This window comes from Bufo gargarizans, chromosome 5 (genome assembly GCF_014858855.1).
Source record: "Bufo gargarizans isolate SCDJY-AF-19 chromosome 5, ASM1485885v1, whole genome shotgun sequence".
Lineage (NCBI taxonomy): Eukaryota > Metazoa > Chordata > Amphibia > Anura > Bufonidae > Bufo > Bufo gargarizans.
Window position 1 is genome coordinate 106,421,840 of NC_058084.1, and position 25,256 is coordinate 106,447,095.

A 25,256-nucleotide genomic window follows, 5' to 3' on the forward strand; every position below is an offset into this window, starting at 1 on the left:
ATTCCGTGTTTTTTGCAGATAGGATGCGGACCCATTCATTTCAATGAGTCCTCAAAAAATGCAGACAGCACACCGTAGCCCCGCAAAAAAAAAAAATAGAACATGTCCTATTCTTGTCGGTTTTGCGGAAAGGATAGGCATTGTTACAATGGATCCGCAAAAAAAAAAAGATGGATGCCAACACGCATAAGGTGTTGTGAATTCGGCTACTTGCGACACTAGCATTTATTTAAGAATTAACGCACCCTCGTCACGCAATGTTTCGTGAGGACACACCGCCTTCCTTCAATTGTAGTACTAATTTACAAAACCGATGTAAGAATTCGCCCATAAAAAGGGATCAGGAAAATATACTAAAATAACTTTTCATTAAGCAAGGGTGTGTCCTTCAGAAACATTGCATGATGAGGTTGTGTTCATAGAGAATGTCAGAATGTAAACCGACTTATATTGCATGAAAGGAAAAAGGAAAAATTCCTACAGAAATGCTACAGTGTCGTGAATAGCGTTATTTACAGTCAGGTCCATAAATATTGGGACAGCGACACAATTCTAACATTTTGGGCTCTATACACCACCACAATGGATTTGAAATGAAACGAACAAGATGTGCTATAACTGCCGACTGTCAGCTTTAATTTGAGGGTATTTACATCCAAATCAGGTGAACGGTGTAGGAATTACAACAGTTTGCATGTGTGCCTCCCACTTGTTAAGGGACCAAAAGTAATGGGACTGAAGAATAATCATAAATTAAAGGGAGTCTGTCACCTCCATATGGCCATATACAGTGCTTACATTGTCCTATCACACACCTATACATGAATGTAACGGTACCTTTGTTTTCTGTAGACTTGCACAAGCAGGAAAAACAAAGTTTAATTCATATGCAAATGAGTACTCGCAAGTGCCCAGGGAGGAGTTCAGTGTGTAGATGCCCAGGCTGCTCTGCCTTCTTTTCACTTTACTCCTCCCCAGCCTCTTCCTTTGCCCGCCCTCCAAGTCCGGACCTATCGATGAGGCAAGAGACTTGGAGGGCAGGAAACTGAAAAGAAGGCAGAGCAGCCTGGGCACCTACACACTGAACGCCACCCCTGGGCACTTGCGAGTGCTCATTTGCATATGAATTAAACTTCGTTTTTCCTGCTTGTGCAAGTCTAAAGAGAAGAACAAAGGTACCGTTAAATTTATGTATAGGTGTGCTACAGAGCCATGTAAGCACAGTATATGGTCATCTGGAGGTGACAGACTCCCTTTAAACTTTCACTTTTTAATACTTGGTTGCAAATCCTTTGCAGTCAATTACAGCCTGAAGTCTGGAACACATAGACATCACCAGATGCTGGGTTTCATCCCTGGTGATGCTCTGCCAGGCCTCTACTGCAACTGTCTTCAGTTCCTGCTTGTTCTTGGGGCATTTTCCCTTCAGTTTTGTCCTCAGCAAGTGAAATGCATGCTCAATCGGATTCAGGTCAGGTGATTGACTTGGCCATTGCATAACATTCCACTTCTTTCCCTTTAAAAAACTCTTTGGTTGCTTTTGCAGTATGCTTTGGGTCATTGTCCATCTGCGAAACGCTGTCCAATGAGTTCTGAAGCATTTAGCTAAATATGAGCAGATAATATTGCCCGAAACACTTCAGAATTCATCCTGCTGCTTTTGTCAGCAGTCACATCATCAATAAATACAAAAGAACCCGTACCATTGGCAGCCATACATGCCCACGCCATGACACTACCACCACCATGCTTCACTGATGAGGTGGTATGCTTAGGATCATGAGCAGTTCCTTTCATTCTCCATACTCTTCTCTTCCCATCACTCCGGTACAAGTTGATCTTGGTCTCATCTGTCCATAGGATGTTGTTCCAGAACTGTGAAGGCTTTTTAAGATGTCTATTGGCAAACTCTAATCTGGCCTTCCTGTTTTTGAGGCTCACCAATGGTTTATATCTTGTGGTGAACACTGTATTCACTCTGGTGAAGTCTTCTCTTGCTTGTTGACTTTAACACACATACAGCTACCTCCTGGAGAGTGTTCTTGATCTGGCCAACTGTTGCGAAGGGTGTTTTCTTCACCAGGGAAAGAATTCTTCGGTCATCCACCACAGTTGTTTTCCGTGGTCTTCTGGTGTTGCTAAGCTCACCTGTGCGTTCCTTCTTTTTAAGAATGTTCCAAACAGTTGTTTTGGCCATGCCTAATGTTTTTGCTATGTCTCTGATGGGTTTGTTTTGCTTTTTCAGCCTAATGATGGCTTGCTTCACTGATAGTGACAGCTCTTTGGATCTCATCTTGAGAGTTTACAGCAACAGATTCCAAATGCAAATAGCACACTTGAAATTAACTCTGGACCTTTTATCTGCTCATTGTAATTGGGATAATGAGGGAATAACACACACCTGGCCATGGAACAGCTGAGAAGCCAGTTGTCCCATTACTTTTGGGTTCTTAACAAGTTGGAGGCACATATGCAAAATGTTGTAATTCCTACACCGTTCACCTGATTTGGATGTAAATACCCTCAAATTAAAGCTGACAGTCTGCAGATAAAGCACATCCTGTTTGTTTCATTTCAAATCCATTGTGGTGGTGTATAGAGCCAAAAATGTTAGAATTGTGTCGATATCCCAATCTTTTTAAGGACCTGACTGTATGATTAATAATGATGATTTGCCTGCTCTTGCCGTGAATATTTTAGAAGTAAAAGGACTTCTGAACTTTTGCGTGCTTATATGAATGATATATTGAACCGGATACACACTAAGGGGGTAATTTACTAACTGATATACACCATATATATCTGTCGCAGATTGCAGCACAAAGGTTATTTGCACCACAATGTGGTGCTTTTTCCGCTCACATGCCAGGTCTTTAAAAAAAAAAAAAAAAAGTGTGAAAAGGGGCGTGGCTTGGTCCCTGCCAGGCCTGTCTCATCATTTTCTACACCTTGCTTAGGTGTAGAAAATATTCTAAATCTACGCCAGCAACGAAGCTGGTGTAGATTTTAGACCGGCGGTGGATCCGCCAAAGATTTATAGACGCTGGCACCTCTACATAACTTTGGCAGATCCAGCACAGGGGCTTATTAACCCCAGTGTCTAAAATGCTGGTTTTATTAAATGACCCCCCTAAGGCACCATTCACACAACCGTATTTCTGGTCCAATCCGCATTTTTTTGCAGATTGATTGTGGACACATTCATTTCAATGGGGCCTCAAAAAATGCAGACAGCATTCCGTGTACTGTCCACATCCGTATATCCGATCCACAGTCCCGCACAAAAGATAGAACATGTCAGGTTCTTCAAATAAATAATAAAAAAATGGATGCAACGTGGACATCATCTCTACTTTTTTGCAGATCGCAAAATTCATACGGTCGTGTGAAGACATCTGAGACTTTTTAAGGCCTTATTCGCACAATTGGTGTTTGGTCAGTGATTTCGAGCTAATACCAGGTGCGGCTCTAAACACAGAACAGGTGCAGATCTTTCCCTTATACCTGTGGAGGCTGCACTCCTGGTTTGACTAATAATGGCGACAGCAGAGTGCGGTCCGCATCTTTTGCGGCCCAATTGAAGTGAATGGGTCCGCATCAGAGCCGCAAAACCAAACCATGTTCGTGTGCATGAGGCCGAAGGCTTAAACCAGTTGGTGCTTAGAATCCACACAAGGTTTTGATGACCGTACTGAACCTGGTGGCATCTGAATAGCTCAGTAGTGCAGCCTCAGGCTTTGCGTATATATCTCAACATATAATAATTTTTTTTTTTTTTTTTTTTAAATCCAACATTCCAAGAATAAGATAAAATTGCAGTGCATTGACATCGGTGCAGATACTCCCAGCAGCTTGAGACTGCCACCCAGTGGTCTTCAGGATGTATGTCGAGGAGGACCTTTTGAATCATAACATGTCTGTTTTTTCATTCTTCATAAAATCTAGATCATCTTCAAAATCTAGATCATATTTATCCTGGAAATATGACTTAATGGACAGCTGGGAGTTACCTTTAAAATTGGGAGTATTCACACAACCGTTATCCAGTCAGTGCTGTACATGTCAAACTCTGTATTTTTTTTTTTTTTTTATCTGTCAGTTGTGATCAGATTTTTCAGCAGGTAGGATTTTTTTATTTTTTTGTCATGTCTGACAGAACTGACAAACTGATGCCCATTAACCCCTTAAAGGGAACCTGTCACCGGGATTTTGTGTATAGAGCTGAGGACATGGTCTGCTAGCACATCCGCAATATCCAGTCCCCATAGCTCTGTGTGCTTTTGTGTAAAAAAAAAAAACAACCCACTGATTTGATACATAGGCAAATTAACCTGAGATGAGTCAGAGCTTGAAAATATGACTCTTCTCTGGTCACACAAATAAGATATGACTTATGTTAATTTGCATGAAAGGTGGGAAGTACAAAAATGCATAACTTATTGAATTAATCTGCAAATTAAATTAAGTGTCATTTATATATTTAGGGTAACACAATGAACATTTAGAAATGCTCAGTGAGGGTAGCATAGTAGAGGTGACAGGTTCCCTTTAAGGACTGGGCCTTTTTATTATTTTTGCCTCCCCACATTACTGTAGCCTTACCTTTTTTTAATTTTCCATTCATATAGGCATATAAGGGCTTATTTTTTGCAGGATTTTTTTATGGCATCATTTAATTTACCATGTCTTGTATTGGAAAATGGTTAAAAATGCTTTGAGGGGTGAAATTGAAAAAAAATAAATAATAATACAATAAATGGTTTTGATATTACAGCATTCACTCTGCTAAAAAATGACATGAACCAACATGTCCCAGACCGGGAAAAGAAACAGCAGCCTGATGACAGGAAAAGAAGTGAAAACAAAGGGTAGGATCTATGTCCCCCAATGAATTGAACAAGAAAGGGATTTTACGGTAAGTGCAAAAATCTAATTTTCGCATTAATGCCATTGAGGGACACAACACCATAGGATGTCCCAAAGCATTCTGACGAGGGTGGGAAGGACATCTCATGCAAAAAGTTGGACGCACAGGTGCTGGAGAACCCTGCATGAAATGGTTCCAAAGGAAAAATATAAATAAAAGGAGACTGTCACGATTCCAAGCCTGGAAAAAGAGCCCAAGAATGACCAAGGGGAAACACACAATTCCTCCCGAGGTGGGATAGGAAGCAAGGCAGCAAGAACCAAGAGTTGAACAAGTGAGCACCAAAGAAGGATCTGGAAAAACCAGGGCTGCCCCCTGAAGAAACAGGAGAGTAGCACCGCAACATCTTTTGGTAACAACCTAGCACTCTGCATAAGGAAGGATGCTCCAGGAGGAGAATCCATAAGAGGACAGACACAAGAAAATTAGACTGAGGGTACCTGGCAGGAGGAAAAATGCTTGGTAAAAAGACAGAGCAGTCCTTAACCAAGAGAAAAAAAAATCCTGGAAACGAGCTTAAAAAACCCTGTGGACAGCCCCTCGGTAAAAGGAAGGTGCTTCTATAAGGCCTGGAAGCAAAGGAACCCGACCAGAAAGAGGACACAGCAAGGAAAAAACTAACTTGTCACAGACCAAAAAGATGGCTTGTCTGTGGCCAACTTCCTGTAAAGGCCAGGGTAGATAGGAACCATAGGAAGGGAGCGAGCGAGCCTCCTTCCGCCCCAAGGCATGTGGACAAAGAGAAACACCCTATGAGAAGGTGGAAACCCAATCCTGCTAGAGAAAGCAGCCAACCCATGGGGGAGGAGGGGGTCCTAGGTAATGGCCAGGAGAAGGGAACGTAAAGATCTGCTTCCCATAAAAAAAAATAGGCTTGGATCCAGCAGCCGAAAAAATAACAAAATATCGCTGTGAAAAGTAAGACCAGAGATATACCTTGCCACATTTAGTCTCAGTGAAAAGGAAAACCGTAGCAGGCCCTGGTAATACAAGCGGAGACACACGTCTGAGAAATATTGGAGTAGGAGAGAGGACTCCAAACAGCCTAAGGAGGAACAGTTCTCAAAACGAGGTAAGCTCCATCCCAAAAGTGAGAATATGATCCAAATTTGGGAGGGGGGGGGAGAGAGGCAGCTGTCATACAGAGCATGTGCGGTCAGAGATGCCACGAGTGGATTCCCCAGAGGTAACCGGCCAGCTAGATGGTCAAAGAATCATTGGTGCAGGGACCAAGCAATATTACCCAGACAGAAGCTCAAGTAGGGTCCACAGAACTGGACCACATGAGGACAATAATAGCCAGATTATCAAGGGAAAAATCAAATGTATCCACCCTGTGAAGGCGTACGTACTTGGGACACCACATAGGTGTGCTGACTTGCTAAACACGGTGACGGGTAAAGCACCACGTACTGGAGAGACGGCAAGCTGACTTATCTGTGTGGAATATCCTTAGCACTCACCTGGCTGCAATCTGAAAATCCACTAAGGGGATACCAACCTTGGAGAGGAGAGGTTCCTCAGTGGACATTTGTCTGAGTACCCAGAGATTCTGTATGGTGGAAGACCACCTGATGCTCTGTTCTGAGTCAGAATCAGTGCAGAGGTGTCCCCTAAAGAGGCGTAAGATGCGTCAGGCAAGAATACGTCACCAGCCTCAGACCTGTCCTGGGGGTGACCAGAGGATACGGAGGAGCGGGACTTAGTTGTGACAACCCAAGGTAGTTTGTGGGACCTGGTGTCTGAATGTGAGTGTGCCCTGTCCGCAGAGGAGTCCCTGGGAGGGGCAGAGGCGGTCGCAATTTGGGCAAGCAAGAGGTCCAGCAACTCCACCATGGATTGGGAGTCAGACAAGGTTCGCTATGGCTTGGGACAGGGAAGAGATCCATTCAGGAGGGACAGACACAGAAGGGGTGGTCAGGGAGACAGAAAGGGCCTGTGAGCAAGGTACTGCGCACAGACAGGGAAGGCTTACCGCATGGCAACTTTTTATCGCAATGGGCGAATGTAAAATACATGACAGGATTTACAGGAGCAGGAGCTGGGAATGAGAGTCCTCTCTGGAGGCTAATATTGAGCCTTAAAAAAGAAAAAGAAAAACAGCCAGGCAGAGGCTGTCCTACGGAACCCCAAGTGACATGTCCCTGAAGAGGTGCTGCAGCAGCTGCAGAAACATGCAAGGTGGTTTGCTGGCAAGATGGAGGCTCGCTCTTTCTGAAAAAGAGGTAAAAAGTGGAAACCTCCCCCCACAGGGTTAAAGCCCACGCTTGGCTGGGATAGAGAAAAAGAAAAAGTCCGGGAAGCAAGTGGGGGAGGGGTGTCTGGGAGAAGACGCGGCCTAGGCGAGAAAGAAGCACTGGAAATCTGGGGCTCTCCGGAAATGAAAATAAACGGGTGAGGGGGGGCTCCTGAGGAGCTACGCTCAGGGAGGGCAAAAGGAGCACCAGGGGCCCCAGGGACAGGCCAAGGAAGATGCGGCCTAGTCCCGGCAGATGCCGGGGACTAAAGTAGAAGGAAAGGCCGGCAGAGGCATGGGTGGCCAGGGAGGTGAAGGATACCCAAGGGAGGGAAGAAAAAGGGGGAAAGAAGGGACCTAACCAGGCCCCACAAATAAAATGAATCCCATCCCTTGGCCAAAAAGGGGGGGTTTAAACCCGGGGGAACTCTTGGGGCAGGGACACAGGGGAGAATACATGCCATCAGGGTCACCCCTTCGGCAAACTAAACACTTATGTGGGATTGCCTGCAGGCCACTGCAGATGCTGTAATAGGGGACTGGGTGACCGGCTTAAGTACTTAAAAGTACGTGCCAGCAGGGGGTGCAACTAAAGTGGTAATCCACGATAGAGCCCCATCCTGCAGCAGGTAGAGACCTACAGAAGAAAGGAAAAAATAATAAAATAAAAAGCAGCAAGACCTGCAAAAAAACAGAGCAGGTCATGTCTGCCTCCTACAGACACTAGACCTGTGATGGCTAACCTCCGGCACTCCAGCTGTGGTAAAACTACAACTCCCAAGATGCACGATTGCATAGCTGTTCTCAGAACTCCTTAGAAATGAATGGAGCATGCTGGGAGTCAGTTTCACCACAACTGGAGTGCCGGAGGTTAGCCATCACTGCACTAGACTAAAACTGATTAGCCTAGTAGCTGTGGAGAGGGTATAGCCCACCTGAGCGGAGCCAACCTTTTTGATATCTAGTGTCTCCTCCTAGTGGGAGCTGGGCATATACCTATGGTGCTGTGTCCCCCAATTACATTAACGAGAAATGTATGTTTACATACCTTCACTGGACAAAGATCACCATCACCATCCATCTTCTTTGTATTTGCTACTGGATCTAGCAGACGACCTTCAGTTGTTTGGTCACGGTAGGACCAGACGTTACACACCAAAAACAGAGTATGTGCCGCCATCTAAGACTACGTACAGGATAAACTGTGCAGAAACTTTTTTTATTCCTCACTCCAAAGAAACATTAAATGGGAAGAGCAGGTTAAAAGCAATCTTCTGACAGGTTAAATATGTCACCATCAATGTAGTCCGTACAGCCATGAAATTTCGGTTACTGGAAATCTGACATCTTTTTAAGGAAATGCCGTACATCAATGTTCAAGTCCTGCTGTACAACATTCAGACGGGCAAATTGGGGGAGATTTATCTCCCTGGCACCAGAAGATTGGCTTTAAGAAGTCACAAGCTGTGCGTTTGTTAAAAAGTTGCAAGCGCCTCTTTTTACGGCACCCTCGCCACTTTTCCAAAACAGGGCGTGGCCAACACAAATTTATCTTCATCTACACCAGTTTTCTGGCTGAAATGAAGCCAGAAATCTACAGCAGCGCAGAGCTTCCTTGGATTTCTGTTTAGGCACACGGACTGCCGATGAGGCACCTAATTTTTGATGAGGTCTGGGCCTCGTCCTAAATGAGGCACATCCTCCAGCAGCGCAGGGGATATCAAGAACAGCGCAAAAATCTCCCCCGTTGTGCCTGCATTTAACAGTCTGTACTTCAGATGCATCACATGCACCCCCATTAGGCTACAGAAATTCAGCAGAACTTACCATTGTTTAAAGAGAAGGGTAAAGAAGGCATTTTATTAGCACACACGGATGACTGGCACACACAACCTATACGTCAACGCAGCTTTAGTGTTTATTGTCCAAGTCGAAAACACAAAATCAATGCAAAACTCCATATACAATAAAATATTCAATAGGTCAAACCGTAAAATATATATACGACTTTCCAGTTTACTTCTGCTGTACCTGTAAGGCCTCATGTACACACCCATATTGTTATTATCCGTATTTTTTGTGGATAGCAAACTGACCCAGTCATCTCTACGGGACCTTGCACACGTCTTTTTTTTGCAGATCAATTTTATACAAATTATAGCACGTGTCCTATACTCTATTTTGCAGACAAGAATGGGGTTTTCTATTGAGTGAGGAAAACCCAGATGATATCCGTCTTTTGCTGGCCGAAATACGGACAGTGTTGTGTGCATGAGACCTGTGTAAGCATTTAAGGTGAAAGCACAGGGATTATAAGCACTTCAAGGCATGAAGAGGAGCAGTATCATGAGTAATGTGATGACCCGGATAATCAGAAACCCTTAGGCCTCGTTCACACTTCAGTGTTTGGTCAGTGATTTCCATCAGTGATTTGTGAGCCAAAACCAGGTGCAGCTCTAAACATAGAACAGAAGCAGATCTTTCTCTTCTACCTCATGTCTATGGAGGCTCCACTTCTGGTTTTGGCTCACAAATCACTGATGGAAATCACTGACCAAACAACTGAAGTGTGAACGAGGCCTTAGGCTACCTGCATACGTTGCAGATTACGCAGGTATTTTCCATGTGGATTCTCTTATAGAAAAACCACAGCGTATGACCAGCAAATGTCATAATGCGGACATTGATCTGCAATGCAGATTTAGAAATCCAAAGCATTTCAATTATGTTTGCAATTTTTGGTGTGGATTTCAACCTTTTTAATGTGTGGCTAAACCCCATCAAATCTGCAAAAAATAAAAAAAAACGCAAGCAAATGCAAGTTTGTGCAGAAAAGCACAGAAATCAGCACAGATATTTTTACGGAACTTCAGCATGTTTAGCCACACCGTGTGCAGGTAGCCTTAAAGAGCCACTAACCTTAAAGTATTCAAGCTGACGAAATAATAAAATAAAAAGTTCGGCATTAGAGGCCAAGCGCTAATATAATTTATACCAATGTTTATAAAGGTTTCTGGATCTTCTCGAGATCATCAATTTTTTTTAAATTGAATTCCTGTCATACGTGAAGAAATCTAATCTTCCTCTTCAGTCTGAAATGGACGAGAACAGGAGGTGTATCCTGTTACAGTTTGGGGTCCTGTTCAATGGATTGTCCAGGCAGGTGTAAATAAAGTTTACTGAAATACTGTGTTCCCCCATCTTGTAATATCCCCAGAACTTGAGGCCAATACATGCACTGCTATACGGCATCAGTCTCGTGCTGCATTTTATCCCCATGTCCTACATATTACAATGTAGGTGCTTGTGGCCAATCAGATCACTGATTTCACACATTTGTCGTGTCAAAAAAAAAAAAAAAGTTTACATACAATGGGAATAGAGAAGTGACCAAATTTTTTTTTTGGTGAAATATGTCAGTGCGCACAAATTCACCACCTGTGTTCCAAACAAGATTTCCTTGGGAAACTGAAAATTTTAGGCTGCCAAGTATAGTTTGAGAGACACCACCCATCACTATTACCGCTAAGAAATGCACCCAACTGCAAATAACCGCAATCCACTGCTACACATCCAGAAACCCTTCATCATAATGCAAACACTTCCATGTACAACCCTATACAGCAAGGTGCTTAATGTGACATTGACGGTGTTGCTAGTATTTATATTCTTTTATGTAAAGGATCATACCAAGCACTTGTAGGGGTCCTTCACACAAGCAACTGTATTTTTACAGATTATTTTTTTTTTTAAACAAACATGTATTTTTCGAGGTTTTATTCTGTAAGGGCTGTTTCACACGAGCGGATGCCAAGCGTGACATCCGCTGCGTGAATGACAGCCAAGACCCGATGCAGACTGCAGAAGAACGGAGCAGTAACATGATTGATAATGCTCCGTGCCTCTCTGTGATCTCTTTACTACAAAATCACAGTGAGATAAAGTTGTCACTGTGATTTCGTAGTAAAGAGATCCCAGAGAGGCACAGAGCATTATCAGTCATGTTAATGCTCCGTGCTTCTGCTGTCCGCATTGGGTCTTGGCACTCTTTCACGCAGCGGATGTCACGCTCGGCATCCGCTCGTGTGAAACAGCCCCAACTCTCTCTTCTTCTCATCCGCTTTCAAGCTCTACAGAGACTGCAATAATAAAAAAATCTGTAAAAAAAAAAAAAAATGCCACATCCAGGGCATGCTGTGCTTTGGTAAATTTAGAAAGAAAAAAATGTCACAAACCGTAAAATCAAAAATGCTGTATTGACCTTCGAAATAACATGAACACCAACAACAAAGCCCTCTGTGTGAATCCAGCTTCAGACCTCATGCACATGGCTATAGTTTTGGTCCGCATCCCATCAGAATTTTTGCGGATCGGATGTGGACCCATTCATTTCAAAAATGATTTCTACTGCCCCGCAATGAAAAGTAGAACATGTCCTAATCCTAATTTTGCGGACAAGAAGGAATTTCTTAAATAAAAAAAAATTGAAAAAGGGGCAGGAGGTGCAGATCAGCAGAATGCGGAACGCACACGACCAGTATCTGTGTTTCGCAAATCCGCGATTTGCTCATACAGTCGTGTGCATGAGGCGAAAGAAACATTAAGAATTTTTTTTTTTTTAAACAACCTCTGAAACCCACAACTGGAGAGCGGCATCTTCCTCTAGAGATCATTCTTCTACACAGTAATACAGGTGGCACAAGCACAGGGTGACTTCTTCCACCAGTCCAAACAACTGGTGCGCACCCCCCAATACACACCAGACAGCATTACAATTTTACATTGGTTCTGCATCTTCCGGCACTCCAGCTGTTCTGAAACCACAAGTCCCAGAATCCTCTCACTTCTACAGGAGATACAAGAACAGTTGGAACAAGTGGCCATGCTGGGAGTTGTAGTTTCATAGCAACTGCAGTGCCAGACACAGGGATGATCAAACCTTTACCTAGCGATTTTATTCTTCGAGAAGTGCGAAATTTAGTATTACTACCTACAGGTATATGTTCTGACAGATATAGAATGAAATGGACGATATCTGGGTGCAGTCGTGAAACACCCACATGATGACCCACACATTTAGGAGCTCATTCCTACCCACAGGTGTATCTAAGTTATATGTTCCTAGGTTTCTTCAGATTCCTGATGTTTGTAGACATATATACAAAATCGAGCAGTACTAAAGAAATATCCCCGACCCTCCAGCCACTGCTTCTTATACCTAGGGACCCAATCTATATGCAGCACCTGAACAGGCTTATAATGCAAGGAAATGGTACAATGTCTCATTTAAACAGCAGTATTTATCAGTTGAAGCAGTTTCTTAAAATACTGATGAAAAGGTGGGGGGCGGAGAGACGAGACTTGCTTGTGTGGATGCACTTTGAGGTCTGAAGACCTGTTCTGGAGAGTAATACTGAGGCCTGGTATATATCACAATGTAACACACAGAATACAGATGAGCTCTAAGAAGCTGGAGACTTGTGATAGATCGCATCTAATGTGGGTGATGGCAATGCGTGGTACCACATTAGGCAGTGTGGAAAGGTTGAATATTAAAGGGGTTCTCCAGGCTTTTAATATTGATGCAAAGAAAAAGGGGGTTAGTCAGCACATCCCAATGCGCAGGTGCACACTGCCATGGCTAGAAACACAAAGAAAAAAATAATATGCGGCAGCACTCTGCAAACCAAATAAAAGTACAATCATGCCATAGTAATAGAAAATATTCTGGTGCTAATGCTACACTTATTTAGTAAATTTGAGATTCTTGGCAAATACATTTTGTACACAATTATTTGGGCCCGTCTGCCACAGGTTAAGGCGATCTCTGTAAGACTGGAACATAACACTAAATTCTACCTATGTTTTTTTCCTTTGTGTTTTAATATGGATATTTTAATATTGATGACCTATCCTCAGGATAGGTCATCAATATGAGATTGGCAGGGGTCTGACCCCTTGGACCCCTGCCGATCAGCTGTATGGGGAGACAGCGAGCACAGTGCACACATGCCGTCTCTCTTCCTGTTCGGTGCTGTACCATACGACGGAGAGCAGGAAGAGAGAAGGGAGACAGAACGTGCGCACCCCACGCACCGGTCTCCTCATACAGCTGATCGGCGGGGGTGCCGGGTGTCGGACCCCCGCCAATCTGATATTGTTAACCAATCCTGAGAAGAGGTCATCAATAGAAAAAGCCCGGACAACCTCTTTAATGCTCCCCAATAGTCAAGACTGCTTCAATACTTGCCAAGTGTTCACCACACACAAAAAAATAAGACAACGTCTGTTGATATGTTGAAGGAAAAAAAAATTAAAAATTAAAAAAAAGGTTCTCTGGAATTTACATATTGATTATCTATCCTCAGGGTAGGTCATCAATTTATGACCGGCAGTGGTCTGACTCCTGGGAATCCCGACGATCAGCTGTATGAAGCGATCAAAGACCTCCGTGAATGATTAGGCCTCTTCTGAGGTCATGTGACGTCACGATTATCAGTCACATGGCCTAGGTGCAGCTCAGCCCCATTCACTTAATTGCAATATCAAGCACAGCCATTATACAATGTGCGGTGCTGTACTTGGTAAACTGTGAGGAGGCTGATGCGCTCAAGGGAGTGCTGCGGCATCCTCAAACAGCTGATCGGAGCAGGTCGGACCCCCACCAATTTCATATTGATGTCCATTTTGGTGGAGTTGTTATAAAAATGGACCGACTCAGACTCCAAAAATATACAATAAATTGGTACAGTTAGTTCAATGCAGTATGTGCTGAATATATTTTTTATAAGAATGTGGGAAAATGATGAAATGCCCTATAAATGTCTGATCTAAGGATCTAGGCTGTTAGTTGAGATGAATGTGCGCTGCCCTTTATGTAGATGCTCAGTAGTGAAGCTCCTCCGCTACAGATCAGAGGAAAAAGGCACTGGGAAGGCATGGCTGCACTCATCTCAGATCTGCTAAAGAACAGGATTAAAGAGGTTTTCTCACTAGTTACAAAGATTAAAAGGGACAGTTAAAAGAAGACGACATTTCCTAAATCCATTGGTCAGTAGATTTTACTTTAGTCATAAATAGTGGTGAGCGAACTTCTGTTTTAAGTTCGGCGTCTAAAGTTCGGCTTCCAGTCAGCGGAGAATCCCGATATGGATTCCGAATTCCCTTGTGTCCGTGGTAGCGGAATCAATAATCGGCCATTATTGATTCCGCTACCACGGACCACAACGGTATTCGGAATCCATATCGGGATTCTCCGCTAACCGGAAGCCGAACTTTAGACGCCGAACTTAAAATAGAAGTTCGCTCAACACTAGTCATAAACTATAGAGTCTAGACAGTTCAGCAGGTCTCTCACTGCACACAGGTTTCTATAGTAACCTGCATATCTGATTAGCTGAGAGCAGGAGTGACCTCGCCCCCGCAGAACGATGGGACTGAGCTCTGAGTGAATTTAGAAGGTTTAGCAAGATTACCTGCAGTAAGCAAAGGGTCCAAGTGTTGTGAGGACTGAGAAGCATGGCTATACCTGTAATTGTGCAAGTTAATTTATGCTAATAACTGCTGGAGACCCCCCCCCCCCCCCCTGTCCCCCCACAGCCGGAGGAGACAGTGAGTGCAAACTGCCTGTCAGCCAATGAGAAAACCCCTTTAAGGCAAGTACTTCTTAGTATATCTAAACTTTCAATAAACTGTGCATAAATCAATTGTCCAGTGCATGTTCTATCTATGCTTTATGTTTTAGTTTGCTCCTCTGAGCTCATGTTTGGAGAGGTTAGCTGCTCTAATGGCTTTTATATGCTATACATAGAATATAAGGGGGAAAACTGCTTTCTAACATCTCAAATTCAGAAACACAAAAAAGTTTAAATTAAGTTATCGCTTAAACATGCACCATGTATGAGGGAGTGGGAGTCGTGACTCCACAGCCCTGAGGGCATCAATATGTAAATCCTGGAGAACACCTTTAATAGGAAAAAAAATTACTAACCAGTTCCAGAGCGACATCTAAAGATCCTGGTAACCAGTTAAATACAGTTACTGGGAAACACTTCAAAGGGAAATCCATACAAAATGATCTTCTAATGTGTCACATGTATTAGATCACATTAGTCAGATTACAGTGATTTCCAGAAGGTAAGGGCTCTACAGAATGCGTTATACACCCCAGTTGGCACTGCTCCGAGACTTCTGTTACTGGAAATCAGACATAAAAAGGACCACATTAATGATGCTTGCATCAGATTTCCAGTAATGAACCAGAAAAATCTGTGGTGAGCCAATGTGACCTATGACATATCAGCAGACTGGATTACCTACCCATTATATAAAGTGCCTCTTTGAAGTGAAGGGTGGGAGACCCGTCTACAACAGACCAGCAGCAATATACAGTATGACTCTCGTTCTCAAGCCATAGTACCAAAACCTTTATAAATACATTGCTAGTACTCCATCATGTAGTTACTATGTACTACAATTCTATCTTGCAAGACTTAGTGTTCCATCAGATTGTGAGCAGTTCACAGGGTCCCTTCGGGCAATAACCCATTGCACTTCCACCATCACTATAAATACTGACAGCCCTGGTTAGAAGAGTCAATTGTGAACTAGAAGAGCCCCAAATCTGCGGTGTCATGAATTTGAAGACTCAATAAGGCTCTTCATTTTCCCTGTTGATTTCAGCATAGTGAGGTCCAAACTGGAAAAAAAGAGGCAAATGGTTAGAAATTAACAGAACAAATGCAAACTGAGAATAACACTAATTAATGATGGAAGCATCAGGTACTTTCTGGGTATATAACTGACCGGGTACCACAGATGCCCTCCTCAATTCAAATGTATCACCAATAGTATGATGGTGATGCAGGTAAATACTGTGGTGGGCACAGGAGCCCATGGCTTCCTGTCCTGCTGTTCATGCTCATAGAAACCAGGCCTCTAGGCTAGAAGCCTATGGGGCAGTGTACAGGTGACATAGGGACGCAGGCATCTAAGGCCTCAATCTGGAAGACGGCCTGTGGCCAGCACTGTGGATAGTATGGCTGACCCCACCCCTTCTGTCAATTTGGTTGGGCCACCTTTAGGCTTTTTCTATCAAATCCACCACTGGTCTATGGGCCTCCTGGAGACAGCCGAGAGCTTGTAGCTAATTATCTTCAGCAATCCCATAAAGATGAATGGAGCAGCGGAAACATGGGGGAACATGGGGGGGGGGGTCCCCACTGGTCAGATCCCTGACAATTGATATGTTCTTGTATTGGGACAACCACTTTATGGTCACGGTAGAGTATTATGACTGCAGAACTCTTTAACCCTGAAGCTGCCAGGGAATGTGTAGACCTCTGCACTTTACACTTGTGGGCACCTTTATGCAATCTTGCAACGTTTTATAAAGAAAATGAATAGAAAGTCATGTTTGTAGCTAAACGTCTGGCCCAAGCAGAGCTATGCGGAAAGTTTATACATGCCACATATGTCTATGTCCTCGTGCTCATATCTTCCCAAAATCACCAGAACTGAAGAGACCAAAAAATCTCTATCATCCAGATGGCCCGATTTGGGTCCAGGGGCCATTAGATGTGCAAGTGGTCACCCCTTTAGTAGAAAAAGGAATAACAAATGGCCATTTTGTTACATGCTCCTCACTTACCAGTGGAGTTTCTGTGACCTTTTTGTGCTCCACTTTAGGAAGACTTTTTTTGTCCGATTCCCCATGACTGTCACTTCTATATCTGTAGGCAAACTTCTTTTTTAAAGCTTCTGCAATGAGAGTGGCAGGATCAAAAGGATCGCTGGGTTTAGGTTCCTTCAGTCCTATAAGAAAAGAAAATACCTGGTATTAGGAATTCTGTTACATAGGAGGCTTTCAGAAGGTTGTCTGCTTCAGCTCATATTGGGTATTCGGTATGGATGTGGAGGTCACTAGATCAGGATCCCCTTTATTAGGTAAAGATGCCTCCAACTTAAACTGGAGGATCTCCTGCATCCACTGAAAATAAAATTCTATAATGTTCCCTTTGACTCTGCGCTGAACTGGAGACAATCCCTTTAAGGGGTCAGAGATTCATTTGGCTTTTAAGGTGGCCTTACACCTCATATAGGGCTCAGTCAAAGGTTAATTTGGCCACCAGCTATTTCTTCTAACACCCTCCCCATGAGAGCAAAGAACTGGACATGTTGAAATCAAATATGCCTGATCCTTCTTTCCCCGACATCTGCCATCAGAGAAGAGTCGGAAACACCATCCATATTGGTTTGCCAGGCAGTCCCGCTGAATTTGGTGGGCTCAGTCAGCTTCAGACCAGACCCTTTTTGTCAATGTAGGAGAAGTAAAATAAAGCAGAAGAGATAAACCTAGACGATATTTTAAATCTATAAAATCAATTAAAGGAGTCCCGACCTTTATTATTGGCGTATCCCCAGGATATGCTACCTATGTGAGCGTGGTGGGGGTGACTGCCGGGACTCTTGCCGATTACAGACAAAGAGCTGTGGAGTCTTGCATCACTGGCCTGCGGGAAGCAGCGAGAAGCCTGCGGTGCTACTGTGAGCGCCGCTGCCCTCTCAAACAGCTGATTGTAGGGGTCCCGGGTGTCGGACCTCCATGGATCAGCTGCTGATGACCTATGCAAAGTATAGATCATGAGGAAGAAAGAGACGGAGAATCCCTTTAATTACAAGAGTATTCCCAAAACCAGCGAGCAGTGCATTGTGGGAGATGATATCACAGGTCACAGATTAGTATTAGATCTGCAAAGTGCACATAAAAACAGATTCCAAAAAATGATCCAGCTGAGTTTTTTATTTTATTTTTTACTTTTGGTAGTGATCAGTGAGGAACACCGCACACAGCTCAAAATCAGTACAATATAAGTACAGGTACATAGTGGCTCAACTGCATATGGAGATCATAGCTAAAATGTTACATAGTCTTAAAGGGTTTGCCATTTTCTCATCCCAAAAACTGAATCAATATTATCCGGAGGCTGCGTCTGGTATCGCAGCTGCTCCTCATTCACTTCAGTGGGGTTGATCTGCAATACCACACACAACCCCATAGCTTTATTTTGGAGAAGGAAGCAAGCCTTTTTTTCTAATCTTACATAAGCTCTTTAAAGGGGTTATCCCACAAGAATACAACAATACAACGAAAAGCCCATTTCAAATGAAGTATTATTGCAAGAAAAATAGTTCAGTTTTTCTATGTACATGACATTTTCCTCTCTGGTAGCGCCCCCTGCTGTTTATCCTTCTGGTCCACCTTCCCCTGCATTCAGTGGGAGACTAACATGCTCAGTACTTTCCCCATGAGTGCTGGCGTAGTGATCTTGTAGTGAGCCAGCCGGGACATTCATCCATACTTCTAAATTTATAGAACTATATACAGTCAGGTCCATAAATATTGGGACATCGACCAATTCTAAATTTTTTGGCTCTATACACCACCACAATGGATTTGAAATGAAATGAACAAGATGTGCTTTAACTGCAGACTGTCTGCTTTAATTTGAGGGTATTTACATCCAAATCAGGTGAACGGTGTAGGAATTACAACAGTTTGCATATGTACCTCCCACTTGTTAAGGGACCAAAAGTAATGGGACATAATATTCATAAATCAAACTTTCACTTTTTAATCCTTGGTTGCAAATCCTTTGCAGTCAATTATAGCCTGAAGTCTGGAACGCATAGACATCACCAGACGCTGGGTTTCATCCCTGGTGATGCTCTGCTAGGCCTCTACTGCAACTGTCTTCAGTTCCTGCTTGTTCTTGGGGCATTTTCCCTTCAGTTTTGTCTTCAGCAAGTGAAATGCATGCTCAATCGGATTCAGGTCAGGTGATTGACTTGGCCATTGCATAACATTGCACTTCTTTCCCTTAAAAAACTCTTTGGTTGCTTTTGCAGTATGCTTTGGGTCATTGCCCATCTGCACTGTGAAGCGCCGTCCAATGAGTTCTGAAGCATTTGGCTGAATATGAGCAGATAATATTGCCCGAAACACTTCAGAATTCATCCTGCTTTTTTTGTTAGCAGTCATATCATCAATAAATACAAGAGAACCAGTTCCATTGGCAGCCATACATGCCCACACCATGACACTACCACCACCATGCTTCACTGATGAGGTGGTATGCTTAGGATCATGAGCATTTCCTTTCCTTCCCCATACTCTTCTCTTCCCATCACTCTGGTGCAAGTTAATCATGGACTCACTTGTCCATAGGATGTTGTTCCAGAACTGTGAAGGCTTTTTTAGATGTTGTTTGGCAAACTCTAATCTGGCCTTCCTGTTTTTGAGGCTCACCAATGGTTTACATCTTGTGGTGAACCCTCTGTATTCACTGTGGTGAAGTCTTCTCTTGATTGTTGACTTTGACACACATACACCTACCTCCTGGAGAGTGTTCTTGATCTGGCCAACTGTTGCGAAGGGTGTTTTCTTCACCAGGGAAAGAATTCTTCGGTCATCCACCACAGTTGTTTTCCGTGGTCTTCCAGGTCTTTTGGTGTTGCTGAGCTCACCGAGCGTTCCTTCTTTTTAAGAATGTTCCAAACAGTTGTTTTGGCCACGCCTAATGTTTTTGCCATCTCTCTGATGGGTTTGTTGTGTTTTTTTCAGCCTAATGATGGCTTGCTTCACTGATAGTGACAGCTCTTTGGATCTCATCTTGAGAGTTGACAGCAACAAATTCCAAAAGCAAATAGCACACTTGAAATTAACTCTGGACCTTTTATCTGCTCATTGTAATTGAGATCATGAGGGAATAACACACACCTGGCCATGGAACAGCTGAGAAGCCAATTGTCCCATTACTTTTGGTTCCTTAACAAGTGGGAGGCACATATGCAAACTGTTGTAATTCCTACACCGTTCACCTGATTTGGATGTAAATACCCTCAAATTAAAGCTGACAGTCTGCAGTTATAGCACATCTTGTTCGCTTCATTTCAAATCCATTGTGGTGGTGTATAGAGCCAAAAATGTTAGAATTGTGTCTATGTCCCAATATTTATGGACCTGACTGTAGCTACATCTCTCTCTAGACAGTGGAGAAGGAAATTGTAGGGGATTACATACCGTATGTAAGGGTAGTTTCAGACAAGCGAGTTGTCTGCGGGAAACGCTGCATGTGGGAGAGTGATCACCCGGCCTGGACTCTGCTCTTGTAACGGGATCTCACTGTATTATAATGATTTATAATGCTGTGCGTCCCAACCTGACATTGGCTGTGATGAACTGTACTGCCATAAGGCTGTCAGAGCAATTCATCACAGCTGATGCCAGGCACAGACAAACGGCATTATACATCATTATAAGAAGGTTACAGGAGCAGAGTTCATGCCTGAAATCACACACCCACATGCAGCGTGTTTCCCACCGACAACTGCTTGTCTGAAGCTACCCTACCTCGGGGGCTATATGTGACGGACTATTTTCTATAAAGAGGAGGAAGGGGGTTAACGAGAGCTAATTGTAATGCATCTTGGGAGATGCCGGTGCTGGATGAGCTGCTGCCCAAACACAGAAAGGAAAGAAAGTTCTCCAGGTAAGTGAGCAAGAGAGTTTTAAACTTGTGCGATAACCCCTTTAAGCAGAAAACTTCTATTGTGATACACTATAGCCAAAGGCGCAAACCCCATGAATTGTAATAAGTGTCATGGTGCTCATTCTACTTGGCGTCTATGACGCTTATAGCACTGTGCAGGTGAGAGACTACGAATGTAACCATAACCCAGTGTAACACAATGTGGGCAACGCAGCACACGGTACCTGGGCATCCAGCAGTGTGCCATTGATGCAACAGCAAGAGAAAAGTAGTCTAAACTGCTTAGAAAGGAAAGAGTTAATCAGTGCCAGCGCTGCAGCCAATGCAATGCATGTGTGCAGAACTGTAAAAATACATGAATCTGATGACAAAATGATAAGAACACTTTAACATCCGTTATATAAAAAAGAATCTACATATACTGCACATCTATTTTATGGCAGCCATGTGCCATCAACCGCCCCACCACAAGACACCAGATCACCCGCCGACTACCACAGACAGCAAGTGACTTTAGGGTTACTTCCAGGTAAGGTTGCGTTCTTTGTTTTAAAGGGGTTGCTCAACTCTTAGCAATTTTCTACAGACCCCACATCGTGGCCAGACCTGTGATGGTAATCACACATATCTAATTCCAGCTGCTGGTGTCTGGCTCCATCACTGTCCTGCATCATTCTGCGTCAATGGCCAATTTGATGGGGGTCACGTGACCACTTCAGCAAATGACTGGTCGGAGAGGTCGCGTGTCACCCATGCGGCATGTGACCGCTGCAGCCAGTCACCGGAAGATTACCCTCAGAGACCCAAGCCCGCAGAGCTGGTGATGGGGCAGGAACCTAGCATGTATGATTACCACCACAGGTCCACCTACGCTGTGGGGTCTGTAGACATGCTAAGAGTATCAAGTGCTTATAAATATATTGTTCAAACCGCTGTCGGAGGTGGAACCCACACCCAGATACTTACATCAAGGGGATATGACAAATGTATTTGGTTGGAATATCCCTCGACTGCCCCCGTTCCAATAAACCAGAGAACCCAACCCCCTGCATGTTGCTGACGCACTAAAGCTGAATTTTACTTGCTTGGTGGGGAGTAGGGTTGTTTCGATACCAACATTTTGATTCGGTTTCGATACCATAAAAAATTATTGCAATACTCGATACCATTCAATACCAGGCAAAAAAATAAATAAAAAAACACCCCCCAAAAAAAAAAAAGCTGTGCGCGTTCCGCATTTTATGGAACGTCTGACTCATAACCGAACAGTCCTATCCTATTTTTTGGAGGGACAAGGGGACTAAAAAAAAAAAAAAAAAAAAAAAAAAACACGTATCATGCAGTTTTTCTGTTACGGCGTTCACCGCATAGGAGATATTTTTTATATTTTAATAGTTTGGACTTTTCGGACGTGGTTATATGGAATAGGTTTATTTATTTATTGTTTATATATTTTATATGTAAAATTGGGAAAGGGGGCGATTTATACTTAAAAATTATTAACTTTTTTCTTTTTTACTGTTCATTTAATAACTTTTTCCACCCTTAGGGGCTAGAACCTGGGATCCCTTGTCCTATTCACCCTGATAGAGCTCTATTAGGGTGAATAGGACCTCACACTCTCCCTGTTGCCCTGTGCTCTGTGCACACGGCAGCAGGGAGATTACCATGGCAGCCAGGGCTTCAGTAGCGTCCTGGCTGCCGTGGAAACCGATCGGAGCCCCAGGATTACACCGCTGGGACTCCGATCAGAAGCTGCCACTGCCATCAATGAGGAGGGGAGGGGACCCTGTGGCCACTGCCACCAATGATTTTAATACTGGGGAGGAAGGGGAGGGCGCACTGCGCCAGCAATGATTTAATCCTGGGGAGGAGGGAGGGCGCACTGCGCCACCAATGATAATTAACGTTTAATACAGGAGGCTGGGTGTGGGCAGCAGAATCACATAGCCATCGCCTGCCTCTGACAGGAAGCTGCGATCAGTGGCAGTTAACCCCCGGCTATGTGATTCTGCACCCAACCTCCTGTATTTGTATTAAACGTTAACTTTCATTGGTGGCGATGTGCGCCTGCTCCTCTCTCTCCTCATTGATGGCAGCGGCACAGGGGGAGGGAGAGTGTGATTCCTTCTCCCCTGTGCTGCTGAGGGAACATGGTGCGCACTGATAACAGCGCGTTCCATGCTCTGTGATACTAGACTGTGCAGTAGCGCATCCTAGTATCAAAAAATATCAAATCCCGGAATAGAGGTCGAAACCGGACAAAAGTTTCGAATCGGTATCGAAAATTCAATACCCGAAACAACCCTAGTGGTTTCCATTTAAAATAAAAACCATAGCGCAGTGCGGGTCATGACACAAGGCGGACCCCAATGGTGACCTGCACGGACATACTGGGGTCCATGGGTTTAGTCATGGTGTCCTTCATTTTGTACACTACGCTAGGTCTCAGATCCACATGCACAAGGAATACAAATATGAAGGAAACAAGTTACCTTTTCACTGAGCGCAACTTTACTCTGTTCATGTCTTTAAGGACATCCAACATGCTTGGGATTTCAGGCTTCTTTGGCGTGCTGTCAATCACTGTGGTTTCTGAACTGCCTCGCTTTCCTTTTCTCTCTTTAATGAGATCAAGAGCGGAGATACTCCGATGAAGAGCAGAGAGAGGAGGTGGTGGTGGAGGCGGGGGTGGAGGTGGCGGTGCACACGCAGGAGGTGCTCCGGGAACAACCACAGCTGGAGGACTAGACACTGTAAATATACAATGGCAAAAATGTATTTAACATGGAAAATATCAGTTATATAAGTACAAATAGTTTGAGTGAAACGCATCCATCGATTCACTATGGGGAGATGCTTTATCTAAAGCCAGAGGAATTTGGCAGTTGTTTCTAAACTGCAGTCATATTGTTTGTCACAAATCAATTAGCTAACATGAGGCCGAAATATAAGTGTTTCTCAACTCTTAAAGGGGTTGTATAAGTAATATTTATTGATGACCTATCCTCAGGTCAGACACCCAGCACCCCCGCCGATCAGCTGTTTGAAGAGAAGGCACTCGCTGTGCCAGCGCTGCCTCCCCTTCATTGTTTACCTGCTCGCCGTAATTACACCCAAGCCGTCCCATTCACTTGTATAGGAGCGATCCGTACCATTGAAATAAAAGGGACGGCTTGGGTGTAATTAAACCTGCTCAACACTGCAGATGCAACGGCGAGCAGGTAAACAATGAAGAGGAGGCAGCGCTGGCACGGCGCGTGCCTTCTCTTCAAACAGCTGATCGGCGTGGGTGCCGGACCCCAGCCGATCTGATATTGAAGAACTATCCTGAGGATAGTTCATCGATAAATATAACTTGGACAACCCCTTTAACCCTTTCGCTACCAGTGCCGTACATGTACGGCGCTGGAGCGATGTGGGAACATAGCGCCCGCTCGCACGTGCAGCGGGCGTAGCGGCCAGCAAGTCTCTGCTGTTTCAAACAGCAGAGACCTGCGACTAATTACCGTGACCGGCAATAATGCAGATCGCGGTAATTAAAGGCTTTAGATGCCAGTGATCAAGGGCAATCACGGCATCTAAAAAGAGCAAAACTCGCGGTTCCAGGTTTCCTACCGACACCATCTGCGGCCAATGAGGGCATCGGTAGTTGAGCTAACCACTATGAGCCTAGCTGACGAAGCTGAAAGTGTTCATGCTGCAATTCTTATTTTGGCCACCAGATGACAGGCCAGAATAAGAAATGATTGATTTTCAGTCCACGTAAAAATCCCTGATCGTACAAAATGAAGAATTAAAAAAACTTAATTTATAGGCTCATATATGAGCTTCAAAATCATGACAAAAAAAATGAATGTTAAAAAATATATAAAAAATATTAAAAAAAAGCTTAAATCAACCCCTTTCCGTATAATTAAAAATTACATCATTGGTATCACCGCGACTGAAAACGCCCATACGGCGAATGGTGTAACGGAAAAAAAGGGTCAAAATGGACAATTCGCCATTTTTTCATTGCTTCTCTTACCCACCCCCCCCCCCCCCAAAAATGTAGTAAAATGTGATCAAAGAATCAAGCATACTCCAAAATGGCACCAATAAAAACTACAGATTGTCCTGCAAAAAATTTGCCCCTAAACAGCTCAGAAGACATAAGTATAAAAAAGTTATGGGGGTTAGAATATAGTGATGCAAAAAAAAAAAAAAAAAAAATTTTTTATCAAAGTTTAAATTTATTTTTACACTATTTCGACATAAAAAAAACTCTACATATAGGGTATTGTATTCGTACTGACCCAGAGAATGAAGGGCATGGGTCAGTTTTGCCGCAAACAATACGCTGTGGGAACAAAACCCGTAAAACTGTGGCGCAATTTGTTTTTTTTCGAATTCCACCCCATTTGGAATATTTTTTACCGATTCCCACTACATTGTATGCCATAATTAATGGTGGCATTAAAAAGTACAACTTGTCCTGCAAAAAATAAGCCCTCATACAGCTATGTGAATGGAAATATATGTGTCAAGGAAGATTGGGAAG

The 25,256-nt window shown here is 43.7% G+C and overlaps 1 protein-coding gene across 3 annotated transcripts in view; it reads right to left on the reverse strand.

Moving 5' to 3' along the window:
- Window positions 1-14,435: 14,435 nt before the first annotated feature.
- The window catches only part of MTFR1 (mitochondrial fission regulator 1), a 49,242-nt gene continuing 38,421 nt past the window's right edge, over window positions 14,436-25,256 (reverse strand). For 2 of the 3 annotated variants that reach the window (XM_044293743.1, XM_044293744.1), the window contains 4 exons: window positions 23,209-23,467; window positions 20,938-20,991; window positions 16,813-16,976; window positions 14,436-15,861 (listed from right to left, as the gene is read on the reverse strand). In XM_044293743.1, the coding sequence (XP_044149678.1) occupies window positions 16,961-16,976; window positions 20,938-20,991; window positions 23,209-23,467 (329 nt within the window). In that variant the 3' untranslated portion in view covers window positions 14,436-15,861; window positions 16,813-16,960. The remainder of the gene's footprint in view (window positions 15,862-16,812; window positions 16,977-20,937; window positions 20,992-23,208; window positions 23,468-25,256) is intronic. The other variant, XM_044293745.1, reaches the window with a different exon arrangement.